Source organism: Pocillopora verrucosa, chromosome 3, assembly GCF_036669915.1.
Source record: "Pocillopora verrucosa isolate sample1 chromosome 3, ASM3666991v2, whole genome shotgun sequence".
Taxonomy (NCBI): Eukaryota; Metazoa; Cnidaria; class Anthozoa; order Scleractinia; family Pocilloporidae; genus Pocillopora; species Pocillopora verrucosa.
Window position 1 is genome coordinate 12,244,290 of NC_089314.1, and position 13,175 is coordinate 12,257,464.

At 42.3% G+C, this 13,175-nt stretch overlaps 1 protein-coding gene across 1 annotated transcript; it reads right to left on the reverse strand.

Moving 5' to 3' along the window:
• Nucleotides 1-4,177: 4,177 nt before the first annotated feature.
• Nucleotides 4,178-4,546, reverse strand: LOC136279552 (52 kDa repressor of the inhibitor of the protein kinase-like). The gene has a single exon (XM_066163495.1). The coding sequence runs from the start codon at nt 4,544-4,546 to the stop codon at nt 4,178-4,180; it is 369 nt and encodes a 122-aa protein (XP_066019592.1).
• Between the last annotated feature and the right edge of the window lie 8,629 nt (nt 4,547-13,175).

A 13,175-nucleotide genomic window follows, 5' to 3' on the forward strand; every position in this document is an offset into this window, starting at 1 on the left:
TTCAGTCGTCAGAGCTTTCAAAAGTCAGTTGAGTTTGGTGGAAAAAGGGAGACTGTGTTTGATAAGTATTTCCCAAACTCTGAATTGTAAAATAATTTAACACAGTATTGTATTGGTTGTACTCTCAAAATTGTGACAGTTAAGTCTAAGTATGAACATTTCACTAGTAAAACCCTCAGATCTTACTCACATCTTATGCGTCGTGGTTTCCGGTGTTCTCTACCGTTTTAAGCTTGTTTTGCCATCACTGTTATTCCTGTTCCTCATGTACCGAGTCACACAGCGTGACGCCTTCACGAGTCAATTGTTTGCGTTTTCTCGAAACATGAGCTTGTTTGTCAACCAAAACCATACATGAAAACGGATGGAAATGTGCGAAGCTCCATCGAAATGTGTCAAAAAGGTTTTGGGAATGTGATCAGGAGGAAATTAGATTTTTATTTACTTGAAAATCGAAGTTGATTAACCATACGTAAGTCGTATTATGAATGTAGAATAAAAAAAATATTTATGGCAAGGTTTGCTATACTTTTGCTTTCGAACTCTTAGCTTTGCGATGGCTATACAAGGTGTGTTTAGGTTTTCCCCTCGACTCTCTATCACAGTTTCATAAAGTTATTTATGTAAGGGTTGATAAAACTTTACATTTGTATTTTCCCTTGGATTCATCATCACGCATGGGAAACTTAATCGGTAATCAAGTGTACTTTCAAGAAGCGGTAACTTTCAGGAAGTCATTTTCACCCCGACAAGTAAGCTCATTCCAGAACACATAGCGGAAAAGCTCTGATTGCCGTGCTTGTTCTAATGGCTACAAGACTTGCTTGGAATTTTAAAGATAAACCAGTCCATCGAAAAAGATGTAAGTTTAATCTTGACTCGAATATCAAGGTGAGCGATGCTTTCCACGTGCTTACAAAGGCTGATAAGACTTAAAATAGTTCAAGAAATGAGATTTTAATTTTTAATAAACATAACATTGTAACAGAAAAAATTCTTCCAACCCAGCACGATACATGTCTTGGTATCTTTTCTTGTACATGAATTTAGACAAGGTGAGAATAACATTTGGGGGCCAAGTGTGGGTAAAGTATGAGCCTCTTGTCAACTGAGTATCATCTGACATGCATGTCGGTCAAGAGGCAATGAGTTGCAATGTTTGCCCCGTGGCGATCCCAGAAATCTGTGCGCAAACACAAGGATCCGATTACTGGCAACTCATTCATTGATGTCAGTCAACATGTGGACCGAGTGTTGCACTACATATCGGCTGATACTCAGTTGTTATGTTGACTGTTAGTGTCGGTCGATACTCATTCAATAGATGCCTTTAGTACACGAGATCGGCTCCTTTTATCTACATATCCCGTACGAAAATTTGAAGCCGGACAGAGCCTGAAGACGGCCTTGTTCCGGCCAGATTACCATTCATAGAGCCAGACATCGACACGCCATGAGCCGGACAAAAAAATTGTCTTGGCTTTCAACTAATGAGCCAGAAGATGTTACGCTTTTTTCAGGGCCATGAGAGACTAGACAAGACTAACAGGAGTAGGGCAAGAGCCAGACAACGCTGAATACTTTTTACACATTTTAAGGCAACATATAATTCACCAATGCACCCGTTTTCAGAGCCTGACAAGGGACTGCCGCGAGCCAGACGAGCACTGTTTTTAAAATTCTTATCTTGACGATAATTATCACCGCTCGAAACTTGCTTTCACTTGGATAACATAGCATAGTCACGCAACAATCTTTCCGTCGGTTTTCTCGACACAGTCGAGTTAGCATGAGTTTTTCGGGTTGGAAATATTAAAAATGTTCATTCTAGGAAATGGGTTAGTTGACGCCATCGAACGACTATAAAAAGTACATTTGACTCGGTGTTTAGGGGAAGCTTTGAGTGTTAACAATTCGCGAGAAAATTCGATTCCTTTTCTAGTATTCAAAGTCTTTAAAGAATGTTAACGTGCCTTAACATTCTCAGTCTGAAATGAGAACATGTTGACTATTTCACTGTACTCAAAATGTCAAGCCCCTTGGATGTGATTGGAGAATTCGATATCTTTTGAATGTGGCTACAATTTTGATTTACTGAGCCACATATGAACCCTTTTCGGATTTGAGCGTCAAATTCTGCATTTTATTGAGTTAAAAAGATGGCTTTCATCATTTTGTAGTTTAATGTGCTCAGGTATGTGCTGTTCAACGATCTTGTTCATAGTTACGCTGCGTGTGTCGATATCTCTGATTTCCTTAACCCTTTATCTCTCATGAGTGACCAAAAGGTAATTTCTCCTTACAATATCGAGCATACAAGTGATGAAAATAAAGAGAAATATCGATTATAGGATTATTAGTTGATCCAATACCAAATTCTCCAAATTGACACTATAAGAATTGTATGGCAGGCGGTAGGGAGAATTGTTAATGAGATCTTGTGAGTTAAAGGATTAATTGCAAACAGGAGAGGTCTTTATTCGATCTTTATGGAGAGGATCCAGCATAGGTTTGGCGGGATGCGGGATGAGGCTTACAATCAAGGTGGGATGTGGGATACGTGAAATTTTAAAGTCGGGATGCAGGACTAAAATAGGAAGGCGGGACCGGGATATGCTCCATTTGGAAGGCGGGATAAGGGATTGGACGGGTATAAGCGGGATAAGGGATTGGACGGGTATAGGCGGGATAAGGGATTGGACGGGTATAGGCGGGATCATTATTTAGCTCCAGTTAAGAGTCACTCGATGTTGAATCTTTCACCCTTAAAAATAGTGGAAAGGAAGCAGCTTCTGAAACAGATATCTCAGCCGTAAATTTGATTGTTGGGTGGTGTTTATTTGCTTGTTCAATGAGCCGGTTGACGACGTATCTGTTGGTGAGCAAGAGAGAGTTTAAGTCTCGAAACGAGCGGTTTATTGGCGCCTTTATCTTGGATTTGCACTTCGATTTTAGCCATGAACATACTTGCAAAAGCTACTGCCGTTTCGGTGCCCATAGGGTTTCCGTGCGTTTGCAAGCAATTTTATTCGTTGAATTGGGATGAGTTTTCCTGCAAAATCAGTTTAAATGGAGGGGAGGGGTGTATCTGTGCATAAACTCATAACGTCCATTGAAAAGAGTATCAAGAATTTTTTTTCTATGAAGTTGATGAAGTCTGTTGTATCTTTGAGATGAAATGAGCTGTTGGTCTCTCCATAGGTGGAGTTAATTGTCTCACTTGTAAAGACCGTAAACACACAGAGGAACAACCGTTTTTTAAGCCGTCTAGATATGCGTTAAGCAAGTCTTTCCCTTTCGCCCTTATGAGAGAACATTATCAGTATTGCAAAGACTATAATTTGTCCATCAGTTTAAATAGGGCGTTGAACTAGAGCAACGTGGGTTTAACCAGGCGGGATTGGGATAGAAATATTCATTGCGGCGGGATAACGGGGCGGAATGAAAAATAGCAGCGGGATGCGGGATTGGACAAGTCTATTTAGGACACTCTATGGTGGCTATTCCTTGTTGCATTTTAGTCCTTTTAACATTGGAAAAGTTAATTCGTGGCCCAGATTAAGATCTCTATCAAGAAGTCGAGGAAATGCAAAGACACATTTAAGTCTCACTTATTGCAGATTTGCTTAACTTTAAAACTACTGTTCACTTTACATTGTAAATAATTTAGAAGAGAATAATGCAGTGGGCGCATCATAGATTGAGCGTCAATCGTTAATGGCTACTTGCTTTAGATTCTCGGCGTTTAAAATCACTTTGCCTGTTAGCCCGCTAACAAATATGAATACAGAACTAAAAAGACTGTTTACGGTGAAAATAAGACATTTTTCAGTTTGCTTCTTTTTGCTGTATGCTTTTTATTTGACATTCCGCAGTAAAGGACTATCCTGTGATGTGGAAAGTTGATCGAGAATCGAGACGCCAAACGGTGTCAGGCGCGTAGCGTGGTCATTTTTTCAAGTACCCAAAAGTACACATGATCTAGAAACCTAAGTAAACTGAGCGAAAAATACTGCGTTCTTTATTTCTTGTTCGAAATAGTTGTGTGAATACATGCAAAGAACAAAGCGTCTTGCCCTTATTTTGAGCAAACTTGGCCCAAACACAACATTGTTTTGGTTGTGGATCCTCGAGCATGTGCTCAGCAGCGTTTTTCGTTTTATAGTACACTTTTCATTTACAAGCAAAGAGCGAGGCGTCTTTCTTTGTGCTGTGCAAACTGGTCGAGTACACTCTCAATATTGATTTCTTTTTCCTTGTGGATGTGCAATATTGCTAACGATGAAAGGTGATGGTCGGTCATCGTGTTTCGTAGAGGCGTCTTCAACCTTTTCATCGAACTAACGCTGCGCTCAGCAGCGCATGCCGACACAGGATACGTCAAGAGCGTTTTTACTGCTACATAGATTCCTGGGTAGAATGCAGCATTAGCTACATCTAATGTTTCTACCAACGTCTGTGGGAGAGGATCGGTTGGCTCCCTGATAGACCAGCGGTACTTCCATCTGTTCACTTCGAGTTTGAACTCTTCCAAATCGATGGCCATGTCACTACCGTAGTGCGCATGGATCGACTTCAATTTTTCCTCCATCAACTGGCCAAGCTTTACTATAAGCAAGAACAGTAATCTGTGATCTATGCTAACTCAATTAGCATTGGTAATTAGTCCCTAGGGATTTTGGATATAGTAGATTGTTTTGTATCACTCCTTGTCACTTCACTTGAGGCCTTGGGCTGTGTACTGCTTGAAGCGTTCTATAACTTTTTTCGACGGATCAATCCGACATGGCGGAACAAGTTCCCCAAGCCGTTGCCGGTGGAGCGATAGCTCAAGTTGTTCAAAATCCTCAACCTGCTCAAGGCGAACCTGCCGTGGCGCAGCAAGCTCAGGACCAACCTTTGGCACAACAAGCTCAGAATCGAGAGGTATGCATCTTTTTCTGTTTCGGATACCATGTGGTTGATTATATTTCAGTGGCTAATTTTTATCGGTAGAGTTTAGATTTGGTTTACTTTCTGTAGATGTGAAATTGTGTCAGGCCTGCGGGGCCGTGAAAGTTTTTTCTTTGCCTGCGGGGCCGTTAAAGTTACTTGCCTGCGAGGCCGTGAAAGTTTTCTTTGCCTGCGGGGCCGTGAAAGTTTTTTCTTTGCCTGCGGGGCCGTGAAAGTTTTCTTTGTCTGCGTGGCCGTGAAAGTTTCTTTGCCTGTGGGGCTGTGCTGAAAGTTTTCCTTTGCCTGCGAGGCCGTTTGGATTTATTTGCCTGCGGGGCCGTGGAAGTTTCCTTTGCTTAGGAGGCCGAGAAATTTTCTTTGTCTTCGTAGCCGCGAAAGTTGTTTTGTCTGCGGGGCTGTTAAAGTTTTCTTTGTCTGCGGGGATCAAAGTTTTTTTTCTTTGCTTGCGAGGCCGTGAAAGTTTCTTTGTCTGCACTGTCATTTAAATTTTTTGTTTGTGCTTCTGGGGTCGAAAATAGTTTCGGTGTTTTGCTTTTTGGAATGAAATGCTTTATGTTCTCCTTCGGTTGAGGTAGTGTGATGCTGGCGCGCAAGAATAAATTTTTTCTCCTTTAGCCTTTTTTGTTTTTGTGGCTTGAATTTTACTTTGTAGCCCCTCGTTTAAGAAATTGCTTGCTGATGTAGAAAGTTCTGTTGCCGTGCTTTGCTTCGTTGGAGTGTGATGCCTGAGCATCAGTCGCCGTTCATTTGCTTGTGCAAGCTTACGTGTAGTAGCTTTTAGTTGTACGGTATGTAAAAAAGAAAAAAAAAAAACGAAAGACTGCTCTGCCGTTGTGTGTTTTTAAAACAGTTTTTGGCCTGTGAGGCTAGGAGCGTTCATCGTTTTTGCTGGAAGTTTGAGGTTTTGATAATTTAATTTAATTTTTATTTAATTTAATCTAACCTAATGTAATGTAATATTTCATAACTTGTAATCTAATCGGTGTTGTTCTTTTTCAGCCTGTATTATACTGTGCTCGATCAGTTATGAGATTGAGTAATGGAAAGAAAGGGAATGAATGGATCAGTGATTTTTTATCTTACCTTTTGAAATCTGTTATATAGGAGGAGGGTGATCTTGCTCGTGTCTTAGAGAGACTTAAGAAGTTGGAAGATTCCCAAAAGCAATCTGTTGAATCAGTGTTAGAGGATTTACAGCACCTAATACGTTCTCCGTTGTTCTAGAAGGACCAGGCAATTGATTACCTAGTGAATCTGAAGATTGTGGCCAAGGAAACAAAACACGCGAAAGCTGAATTTTATTCTGCAGTGCTAACGGCAATGCAAAATAAAATGTGGGCCTCAATCATGCAATTTAAGCGCTATCTTGAAGCCCTCTTAGGAGATAAAGAGGATGAAGTGGTACTCAAGCGGATTGCTGCCGTAGATAAAGCGTTGCGAGTGCCTGGAGTTGGTGCAAATCGTTTCATGCCAAGGGGGAGAGGCAGGGATAGATCACAAGTCCAGGGTTTCAGTGTGGCCTATATGGGCATTATCAGAGGTTCTGTCCCTCGCGTCCACAGCCAGGTCCTCAGTCTAAGAGGCCTCGCCTTTATAATCAAGGAGTTGAGGCACCTCAAAAACAATGAATGTATTGACAGGATTAAGGCGTTTTCCCAATGTTTTTGATCAGTTTCCAGTATTTATGCCGTGTGTTTCCCGGCATTAAAGGCTCCCTTTTCATTGTGTCAATCGGTGTCTGTTGTTGTTTCAATTTTAATTCACTCTTGTAAGTTCTGGATCGGGGTAGAGTAGCTCCTGCTGGTTCATCACATATGGTGACCACCAGACGACCTGTTTTCAGGCGAATTGAGGCTGCTCCCTCCTGATCGGGAACCCCAGGTCTTCCCATAGGTGATCTCTCTTTTTGCCATCTTTTCCTTAGATTTTGGGTGGTACTAAGCGTAAAGCTGCTGTGGATGACTTTTACGTTCTTACGGAATTTAAACTACAGACAACGGCAATTAAACCAAGAAACGAGACCCTATGGGTGGATATGACTGGGGTTCCCGTTCAGGGGGGTGCAGCTGTGTGTTGGGAAAGTGTTATCTCATCTGGTAAGGTTCCGGATCTGGGGACTTTACATTTAAGGGATCCGGATTCCTTTGTGGCAGGTGGTCTTCACCGTAATTCAGCCGCATGGGAGCTGGTACTTGAGGGTCATCCGTTGAGGAACTGTATTCTAGATTGGATTAGAAATAAAGTCGACATCTTAAGTTTTTCAAGACCTTTTGCAGGAGTTTTTAAGAGAGCTAAATATTCGTCTGCTGTTCCACCTAAGAAGATTTTCCCGAATCATGTAAACTGTAAAAATTTTACGGAATTTATATCCAAGGAGATTCGGAATCGTGTTTTAACCGGCGCGGTTAGAGTCTGGGGGGTAGTGGGTGTCGATGATCCCCCCCATCTTGTGTTGCCACTCACGGTTGAACCTACGAAGCCTCGACTTTGTATTGACGCGAGGTTTCTAAACCTTTGGATGAAAGATATGCCGTTTTCCCTGGATAAACTGAGTGAAGTGACTAGGTATGTTTATCCCGGATCGTTCATGACCAAGTGCGACGACAAGTCCGGGTATGATCACGTGATGTTGACAGAGTCCTCGCAATCATACTTTGGGTTTAGTTTTGGTGGCCTGTGGTTTGTTTGTACGACTCTTCCGTTCGGATGGAAAATCTCCCCTTATGTTTATCATACCATTGGTCTGGCCGCCACAGGTTTCTTGAGAGCTCAAGGGATTCCTTGTTCTCTCTATATAGACGATCGCTTAAATGGAGAGCTTTTGCGACCGACTGGGTCTTGGTCCATATTACCAGCGGACAGATCTTTGCAGTTCAGGTTGCTGGCAGCTACAGGTGCCATATTCGTTGTCCTTTCTGTGTTGGTTGATCTCGGTTATACCATTGGTATCAAGAAGTCGGTTCTTGTGCCGGTCACATCCCTGGGGTATTTGGGTCTGATCGTGGATTCCGTTCGACAATCGTTTTTGGTGCCGCGCCGTAAGATTGAGTCCTGGGCCTTAATTAGGGAGAAAATTCTTGCCTGCAAGAAAACTGTTTGGATCAAAACTTTACAACGATTTCAGGGGAAATGCATATCTTTCTCTTTGGCTGTTCCAGCCGCGAAATTGTTCATTAGAGAAATGAGTAGAGCGATTGCTTCTGGCTTGGATGATGGGCAAGTGTCTATGACCGACGCTTTGAGGGAGGAAATTTCGCATTGGCGTTACCTTGACGACTGGAAGGACACTCTTCCGTGGAGAGACGAGAAGCATGTGCGTATTGCGATTTCTACCGATGCGTCCGGTTATGGGTGGGGTTGTGCGGTTCATTCACCTTCGGATGATCAGATTTTTCGAGATTATTGGAGTCAAGAGGAACTGTGTCTCGATATTTCTACAAAGGAAATGTTAGCTTTGTTGTATGCTATTAAAGCTCTTCCTGACGGAATTAAGGATTGCCGAATTGATGCTTCTATTGACAGTATGGCAGTATTAGGTGCGTGGCAGGGGTCTGGCAGTAGGAGATCCCCCCAGTTAACGTCAGCTACAAAACGACTTTATTTTGCTCTATCTTCTCGTAATGTTCAGTTGAACTTATCCTATGTACCGTCTAAGGAAAATGTGGCCGATTTTCCGTCTAGGACAATGTCACGTGTGGATTCCAAATTGTCAATGTCAGCTTTTGAGAGGGTCGATAAAGAGTTTGGTGGAGTTGAAGGTCATTCGTTTGACTTGATGTCTTTGGACTCAAATGTAATGAAGAACAAAGATGGGTTTTCCTTGCCGCATTTTACTCCTTTTCCAAGCCCAGACTCCAACGGCGTGAATGTCTTCAGTCAAGACTTGCGGGTTTTTCCGTCCATGTCCAATCCTTATGTCTTCCCACCATTTTCTTTGATTGGTCCACTGTTGAAGTTTCTCTTGAATTTTAAGATCCCGTTCACTATTGTGGTTCCAGAGTTTGTTCCTCATCGCTATTGGTGGGTTGAATTGAACGCAAGGTGTTCTGGGAAAATTTGTCTTGGTACACAGGGTGACTTGAGTGTTCTGCTATCCCCATCAAAGTCGGGTTATAGTCCAACACCTTGTCCCTTTTCTATGTGGGCGTTTCGCGTGTCTCGGTTCTAGGTGTAGAGTCGGGCTCATTGTTTGTTTCGTTTTTGTTCCCTACAGACATTGCCTAGAGTTCCGAAGTTATTCACTCCCTGCGTTGCGTGCCCACGATGCTCACATCCGAACGATGAGGATTTCAATTTCTGTCAGAAATGTGGTTATGTTAGACGTGCTACAATCCAAGGACCACTAAAGAAATTGGATATTGATGAAGGCAGCATTGCCCAACGAGTACGCGAGTTGAATGAGCAACGTAGTTCGTCTCGTTATTCTAAACAGAAATCAGCTCTGGAATTGGAGTTTATAAATTTTCTGGGAAACTTGTCAGTCCCCAAGTCTTTGTCGTCAGCGCTTCCTTCGGATGTTATTGCGTTCCTTGTGTGGAAGGATGGAAAGGGAAGGACACGAGTTCATAGACAGGATTGTCACTCCTGGGGAGGTAATGCGGGGCTAGATTGTGAGTGCCCTAAACGTTTGGCATTTGGGACTATAGATTCACTGATTGGCAAGTTGCGTGCTATATTTGCAGAGAGTGGTCGAGGCGCAGAATGGCAGTCTTTGTTAGGTGTAGGTAATCCAGCTTCTTGTAGGTCAGTTAAGACTTATTTGAGTAATGTGCGGGAAGAACAACTAAAGGCTAGGGTAACTCCACGCCAGGCAGAGCCTATCTTAGTGAACGATTTGTTGGTTATCTCTGAATACATTAGAGCCCTTTTGTTGCATTCTTCGACTTTGCGCGCAATTCAGATTTTTATGTATGCCCGCGATCAGGCTTTATTTAAGGCATTATTTTTTGCTGGTGATAGAGCAGCTGATTTGTTACAAGTAAAAGTATCTGATGTTTTACGTTTCTCGGATAATTCTGGTTTGTTGTTCAATCATGTTTGGACAAAGTCTCTCAGGTCAGGTGACGCAAATGTGTTTGCCTTTAAGCGGGGATCTAATCCTTTGATTTGTCCTGTCCGGGGTTTGGAAATGTATTTTGATGTGTGTAAGCTGTTACGTATTAACCTTGCGCCAGGTTTCCTTTTTCGCTCTATTTCAAAATCTGGCGGAGTTTGTTTCAGCCATTTGGAGTCTTCGGCGGCTCAAGCGCGATTGAGTATTTATGTTTCCGCGCTAGTTGGGAAGTTATCTAGTAGTCATTTAACAGTTCATGGGTTTCGCAGTGGGGCGGCTGTATCTTTAGCATTGCGAAGCGTAAGTCTCAGTGAAATCATGGACCACATTGGCTGGAAATCTAGTAAGACGGCGCTTCACTATATCAAGCTTAAGCAAGTAGTGAATCCAGCAGGCGCGGCGGCTAAACTAGCGGATCTCCCTTTACAAGCGGGGCAGGACTACAAACATCAGGATCATCTTGTGGGATTCTCCCAAGCTTTTTCATGAATTTATTTTATTGAAGTTTTGAACTATTATAGTATAGGTTATTGTTAATGATTAGATATAGTATGTATTAAGTAAGGATTGGAAAGAGGATTAAAGAGTTCTTTGTGTTTCTTTTCTTAGGGTGTGTGATTGTTCATTTCATATGAGTGTGGGTGTAGGCTAGGGAAGGCCAGAGCGATTCTCCATACCTTATTACCATCTCATGAATAACAATTCCTAGGGAGGAATATTACACTATGCTAACTCAATTAGCATTGGTAATTAGTCCCTAGGGATTTTGGATATAGTAGATTGTTTTGTATCACTCCTTGTCACTTCACTTGAGGCCTTGGGCTGTGTTCTGCGCATCGAAGCGTTTTCCCACCCACCCACCACCGGTCGGATTGATCCGTCTCACCATCACCCCTTCGCCTGGCTTGGGCTTTCCCGGCCAGAGCGATTCTCCATACCTTATTACCATCTCATGAATAACAATTCCTAGGGAGGAATATTACACTATGTGCTAAAATGAACAAAATTCTTGTAGCCAATGTAATGTCACTTACCTGGGATAAGGAGCTGAGCCTTGAAGCCTGGTAGTGGCACCACAAGCTTTTCATTGATCTCTGTTGTAATGTTGTTGCCTTCCTGCCGTTCTTGGCGATGATGGATCAATGCCGTAGTCCGAGGCGATTTCAATAGCCTTTTCCATCAAGGCCTCCCAAACAGCATTGTCATTTCGCTCGGCATGCAGAACAGAGGAGCAGGTTTTTGCTTCTTCGGAGGCTTGAATCAAGTCGAGATCAGGGCTCTGGGTACACAAAAATGGTTTTGATTCTTAGTAATGTGGTAAATGTAAAAATCAAAGATATATTATCATTTGATTACTCACTTGAAGGTATACCGACAGCTTGTTAGTATATTAAAAAATATACTGAAGCACAACAAGAGTAATAATGAAGTGAATGAAAGTGATCCTCGCAGTAATGTGCACTACTTAGGCAGTAGTGAAAATAAGGCCTGAAAAAAATTCAGGCCTGTACGGGATTTGAACCCACGTCTTCATCCGCAGTTGACTTTCATATATTCTTAACCGTTTATTTCATCACTTCATGGGTTTATTTAGAACCAACATCATGACCAGCTCCCAGTTGGCTTGTTAGCTCAGTTGGTAGAGCGCTGCATCGGTATCGCAGAGGTCATGGGTTCAAATCCCGTACAGGCCTGAATTTTTTTTTTACTGCCTAAGTAGTACACATTACTGCGAGGATCACTTTCATTCACGTCTTTATCCGCAGTTCAAATATATGACTTTCATATATTCTTAACCGTTTAGTAATAATGAAGTCCCATTTCAGAGTAGACGCGTGGAGCGCTCTGGCATTGCAATCACCTTCCTCGCTTTGCTGGTCTAACGTGTCGATTATAACCTAACAATGAAAATTGATGGATAAGCAAAATGTTCCATTGTATTTAGCTCATAAAAGATGGGCTATGATTCAGATTAGTAATATCAATTAATACCTTGAAAGCGTCGACGAAAACTGCCAGGCAATCTGCTCTGGAGGCCCAGCGCGTTTCACAAAGCACCTTCAGCTTTGAGCATCTTCCCATTTCTTCTCTAGCAACAAGATTGTCTCCAAGTTGTTCTTTAAATACCAACAAACGTTTTGCATAGAACTTAAAGGCCAACGTAACTTGTTGCATGGTATCCATGATGTTTCTCACTAGTGGAAGCTTTGATGCATGGACAATACAGAGGTTTAAGACGTGAGGTCGACAATGGATATAAACAGCATTTGGATTTACTTGACGAATCCGTGTTTGCACACCACTCACGTGCCCACTCATCACACTGGCGCCATCATATCCTTGGGCTCTCATATCATTCACTGAAGGACCGACGCTCTGGATGGTCTCTGGAAATTTTGTTGTGAGTTCCTCAGCATTGGTTCCTTTGTCTGCATGAACAAAAGTAAGGAATTCTTCACGTATGAGATGTTTCCTGTCCTCTTATATTACCTGCCAACAAAACGTATACAAATCGAAATTTGCTCTTTACTTGTAACATCAGTCGACTCATCAGCAATTAATGCATAAATGACCGATCTCTTGCAATTGTTAATTATGCCATCGAGAATCTGCTTTGCTGAAAAAAACATGGTCTCGTTCTGGATATCCGGACATGTATACTTGGAAATTCGAGGTGCGTTTTCTAGCTGGTCACGCAGAACTGAGTTTTCTTTCGCCAATAGAGACAGCATCATCATAAAATTGCTATCTTCGTCTTGGTGACCTCTGATAGCTATGTTTCGCTTCCCATCATAACTAGGACCTCTGTTATACACTTGAGAATAATTCTATTCCTTCTAACTTGTTCCGCTCTTTGAGAGTGAAGCTGTTGACAGATGTTAGATGCACCACCTCGCTGTGTGTGCAGAAACGCTTCCCCGCGAGCTACTGCAGTGTGATGAGCACTTTTTTCGCAGACGTGCTTCTTCACTAGTTTAGAAATATTGAACCAATCACGAGTACGGAAAGAACGATCATGGGTGATGAATAATAAACAGTAACAACAGTAGAGGGTGTCTGTCGAGGGGCTGTATCTCAACCAGGGTGTTCTTGCAATGATGTCGGGGTTTATCTTTTCTATTCTTTCCGGAAATGTTTCTAAAAATATACAAGTAAGGCCAATTACTAA